The sequence below is a fragment of the Crinia signifera genome, chromosome 5 (assembly GCF_055691185.1).
Source record: "Crinia signifera chromosome 5, ASM5569118v1, whole genome shotgun sequence".
Classification (NCBI taxonomy): domain Eukaryota; kingdom Metazoa; phylum Chordata; class Amphibia; order Anura; family Myobatrachidae; genus Crinia; species Crinia signifera.
The window spans coordinates 234,753,036-234,772,447 of NC_139221.1; the positions used below are offsets into that span (position 1 = coordinate 234,753,036).

General features: G+C 41.5%; 1 protein-coding gene across 2 annotated transcripts in view; it reads right to left on the reverse strand.

Moving 5' to 3' along the window:
- DYNC1LI1 (dynein cytoplasmic 1 light intermediate chain 1) overlaps positions 1-19,412 on the reverse strand; it is a 36,447-nt gene that overhangs the window by 14,008 nt on the left and 3,027 nt on the right. For both annotated transcript variants that reach the window (XM_083188658.1, XM_083188657.1), the window contains exons 2-6: positions 11,750-11,823; positions 9,008-9,124; positions 8,418-8,648; positions 7,082-7,251; positions 4,352-4,445 (exon numbers count right to left, since the gene is read on the reverse strand). In XM_083188658.1, the coding sequence (XP_083044784.1) occupies positions 4,352-4,445; positions 7,082-7,251; positions 8,418-8,648; positions 9,008-9,124; positions 11,750-11,823 (686 nt within the window). The remainder of the gene's footprint in view (positions 1-4,351; positions 4,446-7,081; positions 7,252-8,417; positions 8,649-9,007; positions 9,125-11,749; positions 11,824-19,412) is intronic.

The window sequence follows — 19,412 nt, forward strand, 5'->3', positions numbered from 1 at the left end:
TGTGAACAAAAAATACCAGTTGGGTGCATGGCAGGACTCAGAAGGGAAGGAGTGATTTTTGGATTTTGCAGCACAGATTTTGGTGGAATGAATGGTGGGTGCTATGTTGCACCAATACAGTGGAACCCCCCCACAAGTCACCCCATTTTGCAAAGTACACCCCTCAGGGAATTCATCTAGGGGTATAGTGTACATTTCAAACCCCCAGGGGTTTCACCAATTTTGATACAAGTGGGCAGTGAAAATGAAAAATTACATTTTTTTACACAAAAATGCAGTTCTGGCTCAAAATTTTTCATTTTCAGAAGGTATGAAGGAGACAAAGCACCCCAAAATCTGTGCCCCAATTTCTCCCAAGTACGGCAATGCCTCACATGTGACCAAAAAATACCAGTTGGGTGCATGGCAGGACTCAGAAGGGAAGGAGTGATTTTTGGATTTTGCGGCTCAGATTCTGGTGGAATGAATGGTGGGTGCTATGTGGCATTAGCAAGACCCCCGAAGCACGGTGAAATTATGAACCTAGTATTCCATAGATGTGTGGTATATTTTAAAACACTCCTTTATACATAGGCCGGGTTTGTCGGGGCAAGTGTCACACTGGAAAATAGTTTGCTTTCTTATTCCCTTTTTATAGCAAACTTTGCACCTTTTTTGTGTCCTGCCCTTTTTTCCAGTGGAGGGGATTTCATCAGGAAAATGCTGCCCTGGTACAATACGGGGGCCAGTACTAGAAGTACTGGGGCCCTCTGCCTGCTGGTTCCCAAATATTAGGCCCTTTATGACTTCCTCTTGAAAGTGCATAAATGTCCCCCTCTGGCCGGTAGAACGGAATAGCACGTAAGCGTTATACAGTGCCATCTGGATGATATACACGGCCACCTTCTTGTACCAGATTTTTGTTTTCCGCAGGGCACTGTACGGCTTCAGTACCTGATCTGAAAGATCCACTCCGCCCATGTACCTATTGTAATCCAGGATACAATTAGGTTTTGAGGTGTGGGTACTGGTACCTCGTACAGGGACGGAGGTGGTACTGTCTCCGTGAATTGTTGTCAGTATAAGGACATCCCTCTTGTCCTTATATTTGACCAACAACATATTTTCGTTGCATATTCCCCTGCTTTCACCCCTTCTCATTACTTGGGCAATGTGCGTTTTTGGGAGGCCTCTTTGGTTCTTGCGCACAGTACCGCAAGCTGCTGTACCTCTTGAACCAAGGGCCTTAAACAGGGGGATGCTGGTGTAAAAGTTATCCACATAGAGGTGATAACCTTTATCCAGGAAGGGGTGCACTAAATCCCAGACAATTTTCCCACTAACACCTACGAGGGAGGGGGGGCATTCTGGCGGTTCAATTCTTGAATCCTTCCCTTCATAAACCCTAAACCTGTGGGTGTACCCTGAGGTGCTTTCACACAGTTTATACATTTTTATGCCATACCTTGCCCTCTTACTGGGAAGGTACTGGCGGAATTTAACCCTTCCTTTAAAATGTATAAGGGACTCGTCGATACAAATACATTTTTCAGGGATGTACACCTCTTCAAATTTGGCACTGAAATGATCAATGACCGGCCTGACTTTGAATAGCCGGTCAAAGGTGGGATCATCTCTGGGTGGGCACTGTGCATTATCGGTGTAATGTATAAATTTAAGAATCGTCTCAAATCGAGCCCGGGGCATGGCCATACGGTAAAATGGGGTGCTGTACAGAACATCTGTACTCCAATATTGCCTAATTTCTGGCTTTTTTACTATGCCCATATGAAACACCAGACCCCAAAACGTCATCATCTCTACTGCATCTACAGGGGTCCACCTAGCAAATGATGACGTGGGGTTTTGAGCAATAAACTGCTGGGCATATAAATTAGTTTGGTCCACCATTACATTTATAAAATCATCAGAGAAAAATAATTTGAAAAAGTCAATTTCTCTGAGACCTGTGGAATCAAATTGGATTCCTGGCATGGCCAAAAACTCAGGAACCTGGGGCTCAAAATTGTCTGGTGGTGGGGTCCATACGAGATCAATTATTGGGGGGGGGGGTCTCAGCTGCTCTACGGGGGCGTCTTTGAGGGGGTCCCTCATCATCAGAGGAGGAAGAGGAGCTTAAGACGAATCCTTCAAATTCCCCGCTTGCCTCACTGGCTGTGTCAGAGTCAGAGGCAAGCATGGCATATGCCTCCTCCACTGAATACATTCTCCTGGATGACATTTTTATTTTTGTGTTACTGGTAGTGAAATGTTTCAACACGTGTATAGTGTAGGGGGGGGTACAAACTTTATTTCAACCCGGGGGGTATGTAGTGTGTAGTGTGTATGTAGTGCAGAAAAAAAAAAATACTTTATACAAAAAAAAAAAAAAAATTGAAGGGGTTAAAAAAAAAAAATTGAAGGGGTTAAAAAAAAAAAATGGAAGGGGTTAAACAAAAAAAAAAAAAAAGGTCCTGCGCCAAAAATTGAGCACAGATGTTGGTCAGTAACGTCCGTCACTGAACAGCGCTCAAAGGCAACAGGAATTTGATCAAAAAAAAAAAAAATAGATCAACCCTGTGCCGAAAAAGATGATCAGTGATGTACGTCACTGATCAGCGCACAGCGGCCACAGGACACCCACAAAATCACAGTGTGTGTAAAAAAAAATTAAAAAAAGACCCCACAGCACACACACAAAAAAAAAAGGTGATCAGTGATGCGACACTGATTACCAGTGAGGGGCAGCAGGTGCACAACCTTTGGTGCAACTGACAGTGCAACTGGCAGGTATATATAAAAAAAAAAAAAACCTCTGCACCCCCAAAAAGTTGCTGATCACCTCAGATATAGTGATCAGCACAAAAGGCGGGGGCAGCAGACACAAAATTTAGCACTCTCTATCACTCTCTGTCACTATCTCTCTCTATCTCTCACTATCTAACACTCTATGACACTGCAGCAGCAGCAGCAGTGACAGGTATATATATATATATATAAAAAAAACCTGCGCCCCCAAAAAGTTGCTGATCAGTTAATTTATACGGATCAGCACAAAAGGGGGGGCAGCAGTCAGTTATTTAAAAAAGATATAGCACAATCTGTCACTATCTCTATCTCTCTCTCTCTATCTCTCTCTCTATAACTATTACACTGCAGCAGCACAAAATATAGCACTCTCTGTCACTAGGCCTCTCTATCTCTCTCTCTCTCTCTCTCTATCTCTCTCTCTATCTCTCTCTCTATCTCTCTCTCTATCTCTCTCTCTATCTCTCTCTCTATCTCTCTCTATCTCTCTCTATCTATCTATAACTATATCACACTGCAGCAGCACAAAATATAGCACTCTCTGACACTATCTCTCTCTATCTCTCTCTCTATCTCTCTCTATCTAACTAACGCTATTACACTGCAGCACAGGAAGTCACAAGTAACAGGATCCAGGAAGCATCCAGCACACACAAGCAGTGATGAAGCAGGCAAGATATTTGCAGTGATCAGGTAAGTATTTAGCAAGGTTCTGGTCAGTAAATGGCGACAGCTCGGCACGGTGACCGCACTGCACGCTATTCCAGACCGGAATGGCGTCTGCAGTGCAGTCACCGTTAGTTTAAACCCCCCTCCATGGCTGTGATTGGTCCGTCGGTCCGACGGACCAATCACGGCCTTTGGGGGCGGGCGGGGTGAGGTGGGTGACACCAGTGTCACCCTTACACCCCGCGGTGATTGGTGCTGTACTTTACAGCACCAATCACCTCCGATCCCGTGTCACCGGCGAACGTTATTCGCCGGTGACACAGGAAAACGCTGTAATTGGCTGTTCACACTGAACAGCCAATCACAGCGATCGCCGACGGGGGGGGCGGCATCGCAGCCCCCCCTGGGCATGCACGGACATGTCTGCTGTCAGGGACAGCAGACATGTTGAAACTGTCACCGCGTCTATAGACGCGGTGACAGTTAAATGCCATGACGTACATTTACGCCATGTGTCGGGAAGTACTTCCCGACCATGACGTAAATGTACGTCAATTGTCGGGAAGGGGTTAAATAAAAATATTACTTGTTAAACGTATGCACAAAGATAATTATTAAAAAAATGAGGTATTAAAAATGTAAAAAATAAGTTCCCAGTGCACCACCAAAATAAACTAGTTTTCAGTTTTGTGTAAATCATTGAAAGTTTAGGCGGTAGCACATTCGATAAGTGACTAATGGGTATAAATGCAAGTGGTTGTATAGTATACTATTCTTTAGTTACAACACTCCTTTATCTAAACAAATACCATTTGTGCGTTAAAAATGTAAAACATATAGGTGATGTTTGAACCTTTAGCTGCAGGGTTGCTTCTATATATTCTAAAAAGGATACAATGTAAACAAAACTTCCGGATGTACGACTGAATAAAGTCGAAGTGCTCATCTGTATAGTCATGTTCTTTTTCCAAAATACTAATGGCATCACACTGTAAGAAAAATGTAAAATATGGGTTATTCTGAAAGCTGTGTCATCAACATTGTAGGCCCCGGGCAAAGCAATATACTAAATGTTGTGGAAAAACAATGGACTTTCCTGGCCTGTGACTGGCCTAACACAAAAGTGGTCCATTCAGTGCGCGTGTTATGGAAGTATTGCATGGGGGTCCACACGTTGGAGGAACTTGTGGGTGTTGAGCCCAAAATATTATTTGGGGTCCCCCACTCCACTCTAAACCAAATTCACAATATGCAACATGGTAGTGGGTAACAGGGAGAGGCCGAGGGGGTCAGGGGCAGCAGTGGGCCCCTTAGTCCTCAATGGCTCCAGTACACTGCACCTGCTGCACCAATGGTAGTTCTGGCTCTGTGTTCATGTATGGTTCTAATATGCAGCTCTACAGGAAGCCATAGTCCGTTTGCACACCATTCACTGTAGATGTAGTTTCTCACAATATTAAATGTGCAAAGATGTGTAAAGTGGCCGTTTTCAGACCTTACACATTTGGGGAGGGGGCGGGGGTATTCTGGTTGATTCGCAAGGCTGCAAATTCGCAGCCTTGCGAGTCCACCAAACCCCGCCCGGGGAATGAACGCCCAACCGCAGAGGCTGGGAATGGATGTTTTGCATAAACATTCATTCGTATGCCTCGGTAACCGCCCACATCTTTCGGTGGTCGGCGACTTGAATAACCCCCTGGGTCGCATGAATGTACACAAGTGAAAGACTTTATAGCAGCATTAGTATAGAAAGTCACAGATGGGTGACCACCAATAGGTGATGTGCACTTTTGCATGTCAAAAAAATGCAGCTTGTCTGGGTGCCTGCCTAATGGATACATCCATTCAAAATATAGAAGCAGAGTAAAGCAGCACTTGCACTGACTGTCATAGAACCATCCCCAGTCTGTTTTAGGCAACACAAACTGTACAGTGGTCAGGGAACTCGTCCTCATTACCCCACACAGTGCATGTTTTGCTGGTAACCCAGCAGGTGCACAGGTGTACTAATTACTCACAGACACATTTTATACGGTCCGCAGGTGGAGTTAATTATTTCACTGCGTGGGGTAATGAGGACAGAGTTCCCTGACCACTGCACTACTGGGATACACCACAATACTGTATTGCCACCTTTACAATCAGAAGCAAAAGCCACTAGCTAAAAACACAGTATTGTTTCATCTCTTCAGCATTGTTATTTTATATGGTTGTTTTGTGGTTATTCTGTACGTTTATATTGTAACATCAACAAATATAAAATAGCCTGCTAGTAACTACATGTCAGCAATATAGCGACTAGATTTAAAGCAACAAGATAACAGAGTGAAGCCGGGTTCACACTATGCAATATAGTGATTGATATTGTGATCCACAACGAATCACAATAACTATCATATAGTGGGCCAGATGCACCAAGCTTCAAAAAGTGATAAAATAGAGTCATAAATAGCCAGCCTGAACCGGATTGGTTGGTGGTTTCCCTCTCTCCATTGTATCGCTTTTTGAAGCTTGGTGCAACTGACCCAGTGTTCACCTCTAAAACTCACTCACACCCGTCCATATGGATTCGGTATGAAATGCTGGCGGTCGGAACCCCCGACGCTGGAATCCCGACCCCCGAAATGCCAAAAAGGGGGGGCGCGTGGATCGCCCCCCCTTGCGGGCCCGGTGCCTCCCTACGCTTGGCACACTATTTTGTTCTCCCTCTATGTCGTGGACACCCATAGAGGGAAAAAGTGCCGGCATTGTGGTGGTCGGGATTCCGGCGTCGGTATTTCGTCCGTTGGGATTCCGACCATCGGCATATTGACCGCATCCTGTCCATAGGATGTTCTACACATCCAATTAGACAATGTGGTATTGTAACGTGAAGCATGTAACATACTGCGTCATCGTACATCAGATTGTTTAATATGCATATCTTTACATCACATTGGGGCAGATGTATTAAGCCTTAACAAGAGATAAATGCAAGGGTGATAAAGAGAGATAAATGTCCAGCCAATCAGCTGCTAACTGCCATGATACAGGCTGTGTTTGAAAAAAGTCAGTAAGGAGGTGATTGGCTGGACATTTATCTCTCCTTATCACCCTTGCATTTATCTCTTGTTAAGGCTTAATACATCTGCCCCATTGCACCTTAATTTAGGTGTGTACCCAGCTTTAGATGTAAAAAGGTGCCACAGTCTCAATAAGCTCTACTGAAGGTGTGTGTCTCATTAGACTGATGCCACAACCGAAAATCCAATGCATGCAGTGGGCATTTAGAAATGCTAGACTGCCCTGCAATAGAAGTGCTAAGACAGAAGAATGTTTTTATTCTAACTGTATTGCAATGGGTGCAGCATAAGTCCATTCAGCCAAATGGACTCTCCCAAACTGAAGGATATATTACACTAATAATAAACACAGAACACTACTAAAAAGGTTAATTACAGGTTGCATAATTGGAGTTTAAACCTAAGAGAACCAGTATTGTAGGGCAATTTGTACCCCAATGACCCTTATTAGGCTGAAGTTCATAAAGATGTAAGCTTTTGGTGCTATACCCAAGCTTACTTTCTGTGCTGTAGCTGTAGCCAGGACTGCCTAATCCAACATAAAATACCATAAATAAACTGACCTTTGTGCAAACAACTACTATGGGAATACCCAGGTTATGAGTAAGCGTGTCATCTCCCAATGGCAAAATGACACTGTCGTCACGATCGTCATGTGTGGATGTGCTCCTTCGCTGAGGGGAGGCAGGGGATTCCTCTCCAGGCTCTACGTATTCTTGGAAATTTCTAACCACTGCAAACATATCAAATTCATTCAAGAGAAGAAGGTCAGATTGTATACAGATTATTTCTATGTGCAATACGCACTAAGGTTCAAAAAGTGATAACCATCCAAGCAGATCCTAAATGTCATTATACAGTATGTTTTAAAATGACAGTTATGAGCTGATTGCTGATCACTCTCCACTTTACTACTTTTTGAAGCTTGATGCATCTAGCCCCCTTAGGGCTTCATTACATCTATTAAGAAGCTTGGTTTAAACATTTGGGTACCTAGGGCCTCACAGCACTGAGGGTTTGGGCTGATATCCCACCCCTCACTATGGGCCTAATTCAGCTTGGATCACTAATCAGAGAATTTGTAATACGCTCAATTATTGAATGTGCGTGCTCAGCATTGTGCATGTGCAGCCGTAATTGGCAAATAAATATCCGTATACATAGAAGTTACAGAGTAGTCGTGGTTTCATTGACAGGAAGCTGGCATTTAGGGGCAGAAACATGGCATTTTCTGGGTGTGTCTCGGATGTCAGCGACGACCACTTCCAGCCTTGTTCTTGAGCAGATTGGTTCGGTTTTTGCGAATGGAACGATATTTGCAATGTATTCGCAATTTTGCAAGGGACATTTTTTTTTGCCTGAGTGGCGACTTTTTGATCGCAGACAACTACTTTTTCTCGAACTAGAAATCTATGCTGAACTAGACCCCATGTTTGGGGTTTGTATGTTCACCTCACCCTGCATGAGCTTCCTCCTGGTACTCCAATTTGCTCACACACTCCAAAACAATACTGGTATGTTACCGGTCTCTCAACAAAAATGAATCTGTGTGTCCATCCTTCTGGGACACACACAAAAGTTTTTCATTTTGTTATGCTGCCTCCCTGCATGAAAGACCCTTAATCCCATATGAATTTGTTTCCATTAAGTACATAAAAATACATACTGTAGGGTTTCAGATTATTTTAATGTGCCTGTCCTAAATATGCAGAATATGGAATATAACTCCACTGGGACAGGCAGTGAAGTAAATGACCAAATATTCTTTGTAAAGCGCTGCAGTATACATGTGCACTATAGAAATAACTAGTAGTAATAATACAAATAATATTTATTTTAATTGTACATCAATTGTGGAGAACCTCTTTGGAAGTTATACAACGCACTAATTGCACTTACTTTTTTCTTCCATCTCCTTCATTTCTTCAGGCGGTATCTTCAACTTATCCACGTGTTCCCGGACAACACTAGCCCATTTCTGAAGTGAATCCAGGGCCAACCACGGCCGTGACAGGTCTACCACTAACATAACTAATGTGTCTTTTACACAGCTGCCATCCATGGCAAACTTCAACAGCCCCTTGTGATACAGATCACCATCCAAGATCCACACATTACATCTGGTTTGATCTAAAATAAACATAATCAGTCTCATCACATAAACAAAATATGGAGAGTTCATTTGGAATATGCAAATATAGGACACATTTTATGGTTTTAGAAACCCATATCATATGCTCTGCTGGCAGATTGTTCCTGCATTAAGAGTTCTAAGTACATCTGATGGGCACTGGAGAGAACACTAATTTAGTGGGATAGTGGTGTATGGGGAAGTTATCATTATTACTCAGGTCGGCAGATCATGGCAAATCCACTTTTGCAAATAGCCCCAAGTCCCAAATATTCAGACTAATAAATCAGATCTCTGTACCCGAAAACATGTTTTATCTTTAGGCCATTCTAGAATACAGCACATCAACACTACTTGCCATCTCTATCTTCATCATGGACGTTAATGTATAGATACTCCATTCCTCTTCCTTTCTTATACTCCGCTATTCCCTGAAGCTTTCCAATCAGGCTGGTCTTACCAGCTCCATCCTCGCCTGTAAATATTAAGATTTGTGGAAGAGAAAAAATAATAATTAAAATCAATTATCCACTTACAAACCAAAATGATCAGGAAACAAGCTTTAACATATGGTGTAAAACCAATATTTTTATATATTAATTTTATTGTTCATAAATAAAAATCAAATGCGGTGCAAAAGTACTCACTAAAAGATCAGTCATTTCCAAACCATAAGTGGAACATATCTGTCAAAGACTTGAAGTGAAAGCAATACAAAGCTTTAGATGAAAAGCCTTTCATTCATTTTAGCTGACCCGCCCAGCATTGCCCGGGAAAACCTTGGGGGGGGGGGGGGGGGATAAATTTCCAAATTTGCTGTAAAATGTAATCTTATGCTGTGCCAAAGGCCCAAGTTTCTAATTTGTTAAAACCTCCACCATAAATGTTAGAATGTGTTTGCATTGATACTCAATGACTTAACATATCATGCGTGTTGATGAATTCTACATCCACTCCTGAGATTTAGCAACTATGATGCATTTATTTTGTGTGTTCTGTGTGTGTTGTACTGTATGTGGGAGTGTGTTGTACTGTGTGTGTGTGTATGTGTGAGGTGCGCTACGTATATATGCGTGTGTGTTGTGTGTTTGTTTGTCTGTGCAATCTTTAAGTGTGTGTTTTGTAGTGAATGTGGGTGTGTGTTGTACTGTGAGTAGTGTCCAATGTATAAGTGTGTGAGGTGCGGTAGGTATATATATATGTGTGTGTGTGCGTAGTGTGCTGTGTGGTAAATGTATATCCCCAATTATTCCTAATAGTTTATAGCCTCCACCATAATGTTAGAATGTGTTTGCATTCATACTCAATGACAGCAATGAAATCAGGTGTGGTGTTGTTCCTTCATCATCTGTTTCACAGATTTTAATTTTTTTTTTTTTTTCTTCAGATCATCAATCAAGGCAAATTGAACCTTGGTGTTCTTTAAATTTCTAAGTGAACGGCTTTCAGGTGCATACCACTGGGTCCAGAGGTACCTTGTCACCGAATTTGGCAACTCTGAGTGCCACTGTGTCTCAGACAGACACAGACACACACTCTTCAACTTATAATATAGATACACCAACACTGTTTGGAAAGTCATTGTTACTAAACAGATATGTTCAAATTAACTCGGTAAATACTCCGTATACAAGGTGATAAAATAATGTCAGCGCTGGTTGGTAGAGTTGGCAAATTAACTTAAAGGTCTGATAAGTGGACATACGGATGTGGTCAAATTTAAAGCAACTTACTCTCTAGGTGGAACAGAACAGAAAAGTACAGTAAAGCTGTGTAACATTGGAGCTATGTCGGGCAAATTTGCCATTTCGTAATGACAAATCACTGGTTACTTCAGCCACAGTGAGTTGATCATTATGCATAGCTCCCAACATGACCCATGCCAGGAGGGACACAATGCTCTGCTTCTGGACTTCCCTCTTAATGTATGATTGTCATCACCTGTTTCAAACAGGATAATTGATAAGAAAGGTGCTTCAACACAGGTGATGGCAATCATAATTAAGGGAGAAGTCCTGAAACAGAGCATTGTGTCCCTCCTGGAGAGGGTCATGTTGGGAGGTATGCATTATGCTCCCTCCAACTTTAGACTATAAGCGTTTAGCTTTGATCATCTCCCTGCTCTTTAACCTGGAGAATCATATGAACTGATAGAAGAATCCTTGCCTGTAAAAACCCAGGTGTACTACTTGGGGACAGGTGAAAACAAAATGTAATTCATGCAAAAGTTTCTCGTTATCTAATGTTCTGGTCAGCTCATTGCACCAACAAAGTAAGAAGGCATCACACACACCAAAAACAAGCAGAGAAACAGAAACAACACTTTAATAAGCAGATAAAATCTGCCAATCTGAAGCGTTAAAATAAATGGAAAATGTTTCTCTTCACAGAATAATTTTGCTGTTTAAACTCTGCTTGCATGTGAAGACTGGAGTTTTGAAGGGGTAAGAAGAAACATCTCATCTGCAGTCACAACCGCAGTACGAAACCGCTGGTGCAACATGGTTGCATTTCTGCCCCTATACTTTATACCACATCATTTGTAAAACATGTCTGAAACTGGCATAATTAGGTCAATGGCAAATTCATGGTACATTCTCCCTGATACTGAGCTACTAATATAAATATATATATATATATATATATATATATATATATATATATATATATATATATATATATATATATATATATATATATATATATATATATATATATATATATATATGGAATACACAGGACAATGAAGTTATACTAAATGCAACAAAAACAGCTTATTCCCTGCATTCATACTACTGCTAATAAGCCATCGAAACCTGATAGAGCTGTGGGCAAAAATGAGCAAGGTTTCCTACAGAAATCAGGTTGTGCGATTCCTCACACTTAAATTGCGTTTGCCTCGGAACGTCTACTTCGAGACTTTAAGATAAGCAAATATGCTTATAATGGCTTAATCAGGTCTTATCTTTCTTGAAAAAGACAAAGAAAGACAAAAACTGTACATGTCACAAATACCAAATAACTACAGCTGCTAAAGTCTTGCTTTAGGTGTACAAAGGAAGTTAGGAACTGAATTAAAAAGAACGTTAATCTTGCTTACCAAGTAGCAGCACATTCTTCCCAGATGGCAGCTTAGAGCGGGACCGCGTGGAGACTTCACTCAGTATGGAGGACCTGGATAGATTAAACAAAACAAGCAAATTAAAGATAGCTTGCAAGACACACTGTATGCAGAGGGTATGGTGGGAATTTAATAATTATGTAGCCTGACATAGAGCCCGATTCAGAGTTGATTGCAAATGCAAAATCTTTCTCAAATGGACAAAACCATGTGCACTGCAGGTGGGGCAAATGTAACATGTGCAGAGAGTTAGATTTACAGTTATATTGTTTCTGTGCAGGGCAAATAGTGGCTGCTTTATTTTTACACTGCTATTTAGATTTCAATTTGATCAAACCACACCCACACCCAAATCTAATGCTGCCCATACATATGTCAGATATTACATGCAATCATTCAATTTTGGCCACATCTGGCCGATAAATCGAATGATTGCATGCATTTTTAAGCTGACATCCAACGCGATGCGCAGGCACGGCGTCGAATGTCGCATCGATTAATAATATGAGCTGCACATAATATTTATCGAATTGCATGAGCAATCGCATGTGAGCGGGGCAGGGATGGGGACCGAAGCCGGCGGACGGGGAGCGGGAGCCGGTACCTTAGCGGGAGCGGGGTAGGCATGGGGACCGGAGCCGGGTGGACGAGGAGCGGGAGCCGGTACCTTAGCGGGAGCTGGTTCTTTTAAATACTTTATCATATAAAGTCACATTTTATATATTCATCTCTGTGAGATGTCGAAAATATACGCAAAAAATACCAGCATTGCTCACATTTGTTATATAAATTCAAAAAAATAAAATAAAAAATGTTGTGTAAAAAAAAAAAAAAATATTATATTTCCTATATAAAAAAGGTAAACATTACAGGTCATTATCATCAAAAAAAAATGTTTGCTTGCTAAATTTCACACCTCTTGAGAAATTCACTTGGCACTCAGGGTTAAACTCCATTATGTTACTTTTACTAAACCATGAAAAAAAGGTCCTTTGTTCTCGAGAAAAAAATGTATTCATATAAATATTAGGAAAGACAGGTACCAATGCTTTTTTATTCTGTCTCATCACTTTAATAATTATAGTTGTTAGGTGTCCTGAGAAACTATGCTTTTGAAGTCATACCTAACAGTTCTCATTTTCAAAATCCCCTAGCAGTTATATTAATTATGCAACAGCATATTTAAAAGATTTACAGGTGAAGCTAATTATTTCACTTGTGATTCTGTGAGACCTGAACCCTTTGAGTGCGTGCCAAGGGAATTTGTCAAAATAGGTGTTAAAATTGCCAAGCAAACTTTTTTATTAACACTTTGAGTGCCAACGTTGCTGTGAGAGAACCTCAGATCTCTGTTAAAAACACCTGTGCCGCTCACGACGACTGTTCTTTTTCTTGGGTGCAATATTGAACTAAACTTAAATTAACTGACTTGGCTGTATTTGTATTTACTTATACTAAAGGAACAGTTGCTGTGAGCAGATATTTTGAGGATCGCGCACAGCAACATTGGCATTCAAAGGGTTAAAAATATGCACTATTTGGAGTCTGAGTGCATATGATGTTATAAGATTTTATTTTTCAAAGCTTGTCTGCTTATAGCAGTGATTCTCCACTCCAGTCCTCAAATACCCCCTTAACCAGGTCATGCTTTCAGGATTCTTATCTGTGGTAGAAGGTAGGATACTTATTGACACAGCAAGATACATGACACAGCTGAGCAGGATCACAGAAATACACAAAACCTCCTGTTAGAGCAGGCATGTCCAAACTGTGGCCCTCCAGCTGTTGTGAAACTACACATCCCAGCATGCCTTGCAAACGCTTTAGCATTCCCTAATAGCAAACTGTGTTAGGCAGGATGGGACTTGTAGTTTCACAACATCTGGAGGGCCATAGTTTGGACATGCCTGTGTTAGAGAAACAATGTCTTGCGGTGGGTAAACACCGGCAGATATATTGGCTTATCAATAGATTGGCTGATATATTGTTAAGTGATAGACAGGTGTGTACCTGCAATACGTCTGTGAATGACGTTGTTAATAGACATAATGGGTGGTATTCAATGCCTTTGGCGAGGGGGTTGTAAGGCGAGGATGGGTTTCCTTGCCGAAAACAAGCAACACTCACACCCGATTCAATGTACGGCCCACATTCTCACCGTGAGAGGACGGCGAGGATCCCCTTAAGGACGGCGAGGATCCCCTTAAAAACGGTGAGGTTTGCCGCAAATGCAGCAAGCTTGCTGAATTTTGTGGCGAGCCCGCCGGTTTAATGGTCATACTCGCCATTTCCACCTCGTCTCAGGGAACAGGCGAGATGGAAACAGTGAGTGAGGAGAGGGAGATGAATACATATCGGCCCTTCTCACTGTCAACAGCTTGCTGTCAGGGCATTGAATATACCCCATTGAGTCACCTATTCAACACAGCCAATAGCCGATATATCTGCGGTGTGTAATCTTTCTGGTGGGATCAAAAATCTGTTAATGTATGCAAGCATATAACAAAATGAACAAAAATGACTGTTCAGATAAATTTGTTAAATTAAACAGATTTAACCAAGTTGTATGAATGTCTATGGTCTGTTTTCCAGTGTTTGTAAGTAAATGGTTGATCATGGTCATTTGCTCCCAGACATTACCATATAATGTTATAGTGTGCACACGGCTAAACTACAATAAAAACCTCTATTTTATGCCAGGCCTGGTAAATAAATGGTTAATTCCACTTAATTCCGGGCAACATTTATTTTTATTGAGAAAATGAACACCTGCCATGACAGGTGCCATGCCATGACCAATGACAACCACCAGGAAACAAAGTGTATTCAAAGGGAAAAAACTTCTTTGCCTCTAGTAAATTGCCAAGGGGTGGATTGGTAATCACAATTTGAAGAGCTGAAACAAGTGGCTACTTTTTTATGGGAAGCTCATGATTTTAACATATAGAAAGTACAATTATGGGGGTATACTATTACCTGCATTAATTTGCAAAACAAAAACAAAAAAAGGCTTCATCCTTTGATAAAAGTCTGGTGGCAATTATCAGGCTGTCCAAATATAGCCCTCTTTAGTGGGGCAAATACCCTATATCACACAAACACTTATAGCATATAACACAGCATTTTGGCAAACTTATTGGGGATTTGGTTTTGGAGAAACAAAACCCCTGATAAGTTTGGGCATCAGGGCTAATAGGATAGCCGGGCGAATTAAGCAGCCAAACAAAATGATCGCTCCTATGTTTCGACTTCAGGCAAGTTTATATATGTCCAGGTTGAGTCTCATATATCCAAAATACGGGAATATTTCCAAATTATGGGGGGGGGGGGGGGGAAGTAAGCAATCGATAGTGACCCCTTTCCTGATGCTTCAATACACACACACACTTGCAATTTACATGGGTGCCCTCCGGTATGATATATATATATTACTAGAAGGTGATTTTTGGTGACTACCCCCTTTTCTTAATTCATACTTTTTAATCAAAATCGATAAATGAGGTATAATTTAAACAATTAAGGGTACTTGTTTCCTAGAACGGCCACAATCGTGAGTGATCGTGGCTCTTAATTAAGGGACACGATCCTCACGATGTGGCCGATTTTTTACAATTTTTTCACTTTGAGTGACAGAAATCGGGTCAATCGGTCGGTCGCGACCAATTAAAATCGGCCGCGATGCGACCGACCGATTGACCCGATTTTTCCATAGACTTCAATGTTAAAAAATCTTTTAACATTGAAATCGGGAGGATCCCGTTGGTCTTGTGCCATTATAATGGCACAAGATGAGATGGACTTGATTAAGTCCATCTCACATAGGGTAAAATGATAAAAAAGGTGAAATGGCCCAATATGACCCATTTCACATTTTTTATGTGCCCGCCATGACCCCACGATAGACGTCAACCCGAAGCGTGGCGAGCGCAGCGAGCCCGCGAGGGGCGGCGGTGCGCGTCCTCCGACCTTTTCATTCCCCTACTATCCACTAGGGCGTGGAGTGAGAATAGAATATTGTGGCGAGCGCAGCGAGCCACCGAGCCCGAAGCGTGGCGAGCCCCGCGAGGGGACGCGTATACCTGCGCTCGCCACGCTTCGGGTTGACGTCTATCGTGGGGTCTAGCCCACTTAGTAACATTTGGGGGGGCAATTGAAACAAATCTGGTGAAAAAAAAAAAAAATCGGGTGAAAAATCGGTCGGTCGGATCGGTCGCATCGTATGCGACCAAATCGCATGCGATGCGATCGATCCGATTTTTTATCTTACGACCACAACGATCTAAATCGTTGTGGCCGTGCTAGGAAACAAGTACCCAATTAAGTTCTCCACTTCTGAGGAATTGTTAATTTAGAATTGAAATTGTATTGTTTAAATCGAAGTTAAAAATTGCCTTTTGGCCCATTCGCATGCAAAAGTTTTGCACGGGCCACCTAGTACATACTATAGTATATATATTAAAGCATAAATGCATTCTGTATTTAGGCTTGGGATACCCAATTATAATATGCAAATATTCCATAATCTGGAAGAACCTACATTCTAAAATTGTTCTAGTTCCAAGCATTATGGATATGGGAGATTCAACCTGTACTAAGGAGGAGTCACAAAGCACAGATGATTAGTTTATACAAGATAAGGATGCAAATGTACAATTAACCACGTTCTAATACCACACAATTACTAATGTTAGAATGTGGTACGCAGCCAGATGACTGCTCAAAGCCAAGCTGACAGGTACTTGCTCGTGGCTTCTCTCTCTCACTGTCAGCTTCTATTGCCAAGTACAGGATTATATATCAGGAGAGAACAGCGAGATTCGCATACAGGCACATTTTGGGCTTGTCAGCATTACACAGCAATAGTGAAGGCTGTGGCATTCTAAACAACCTTGCAATTCAGGAGATTTTGAACTAATTGCTGGTTCATCATGTACCCTGGGTTTTCAATTACAATAGGAATGAAGCATACCTAGAAAGTCACACAAGGGCTCTTTCTTGGAGCACACTTAAGCTGTGTACACACGGTGCAATATCGCTGGCAATATGGCACTAGTGTCACCAGCTGTGCTATTTAAGGACCTATATCAAATCATACACCAACAGTGTATGGATAAATAATAACATCACTAACTGTCACTTTATAGATACGAATAATCTGAATTTTCACTGGCGCCAACTTTGTTCACTAATTTTAAAGTTTATATTGTCTGTATGGCAAAACTTGCATCATATGAAATAACAGAGTTATTTTAGATAATTGGATGAGAGAGAGAGAGAGAGAGAGAGAGAGAGAGAGAGAGAGAGAGAGAGAGAGAGAGAGAGAGAGAGAGAGAGAGAGAGAGAGAGAGAGAGAGAGAGAGAGAGAGAGAGAGAGAGAGAGAGAGAGAGAGAGAGAGAGAGAGAGAGAGAGAGAATATGAATGAATGCACTCAGCTTACAAGAGTATACTTTTCCCGATGCCTTCACAGTAAAAATTGTACAGGTTCCAGAAGGTGCAGCACTCGTAAATAAATACACGAACTCAGCATCAGCGTTTCAATCTATTAGATTTTCTGTTGCTGACTAAATCTAAACAAAGATTGAAATGTTGAAACACTGATGCTGAGTTTGTGTATTTATTTACGAGTGGCGCACCTTCTGGAAAATATATACATACATATTATCTTGGAAATTTTTTTAATCAGCCTGTAAAATGTGAAGGCAGAATCTGAATGGGTGGTACTTTATCTCACGGCTTTTTATTTCCAAAATTAGATAAATCCCCCCTTAGAACTTCCATAGTATAAATAAAATGATCTTTTGAAGAGTAAAGCTGGGTACACACCATATGATAAAATCAGATGATTTGTAATTTTGAGCCAAATCGGAACGTAAAATAGTCCAGCATGAATACACTATAGGTCTTTCATCGCATCCTCAGATCTGAAGAAATCGTTACATTTTCTTCAAATAATACAGGGCCAGATGCACTAAGCTTCAAAAGTGATAAAATGAAGATTGATAAATGGCCAGCCAATAACCTCCTAACTACCATGTCACAGGCTGGGTTTAAAAATTGTCAAACAGGAGTGGATTGCTTAGTGCATCTTGCCCTAAAGGTGCCCAAACACGTTGCGATAACAGCGTGCAATGCGACGCGTTATAGGGCAGATCGCATTGCAATGTGTATGGGCACTTTAAGTGTGTAGTGTCCATTCTAGCACCCTGCACCTTTTAAAATTTGCACAGTACCTCTTTCTTGAGTGTGGGGTGTCGCTGTCTGCTGTGATGTTTCTAGCACAGTCTGGTTTGTATCTCAATACAGGTCAGACTGCAGTAGAAGCACCAAAGCAGGCAGCAACTCCCCAGGCAAGAAAAAGGAACAGCAAAGATTTTGAAAGGTGCAGGGTGCCGGATTGAACACTAGTGTGTACGCACCACTGGACATATATGTCCAGTATAGTTATATGCCTTGATGGCAAATTAAACTCTGAACATAGTTATTTTGGTGTCCAGTTGCCCATTTTACAAAGCCCGGCTGGGTGCCAGTTTAGCTTGCCCCTACACATTTTTAGCTGTGCACCCCAGCAGTTGGGTTATTGAAATTGAGACATATAGATAGATATATTAGTTGACAAGCTAACAACTGGATGCAAGATATATAGTTTGGCACAGCATATGCACTATACAGTTTGTTCTGGAGTTCAAGGGAAATCAGGAAGAGAAACATGTTGTTTGTACATTGTCTATGTGTACCCAACTTAAGACTACGGCATTACTACCACACAAATGTACTTTTTCTCTGCAAGTCAATTACAATACCTAGTACAGATACATAGCAGTGTGACAAATATAGAACCATAACTAGCAGCTATGCCTTAAGCTGATGGAAGCGATGTATTACTTTTTTTGTTTACTTCTTTCTTTACTGTTTCTCCCAGCCTCTGATGTAAGCTATGCATTACTTTTTTTGTATATAGTTTCTTTACCATTATTTGTACCATGTACCTCCACCCCCACTGTATGCAAGCCTGTATGCTGTATCATCACGGGTTGCACACCCTGCTAGCAACAAGCTCAAGTCTGAATAACCCCCCATATGTAATGATAGCTATACACTAGACCAGTGGTCTCCAACCTTTTTTGGGGCCTGAGCTACTCGAGACAACATAAACCGCCTGTAGAGCTACTAAAGTAAAAAAAAAAAAAAAAAAAAAAGAAATCTGCCTAATAAACAAAAAATGCCCTACAGCTCGCGAGCGACGGGTTGGCAACCACTGCACTAGACCAACTTTCATTCAACTAGTTGGTTGGATGGAATAAAGATTTAGTACTGGATAAGAGAAAATATGATTGTTAATTAAGTACTTTGTTGCCAAAATCTGGAAACATAAAAAGTGTCGCTCAGACAAGGTCCTGAAGTTTAGTCTGTTGACGGCGCCGGGCAGGGGGAAAGCCGCTCAGTGTGTATGCACTGAGCGGCTTTCCCCCTAGAGATGATAGCGATCATCGCTGTCCATACGGGATACGGTCATTTGGTCTACGTTATGTTGGTCGACAAGCATTGGGTCAACACCATTAGGTAAACATGGGTCTAGGTCGACAGGTCATTAGGTCGACAGTCAAAAGGTTGACATGAGGGTTTTCACTGTTTTTTGAGCCG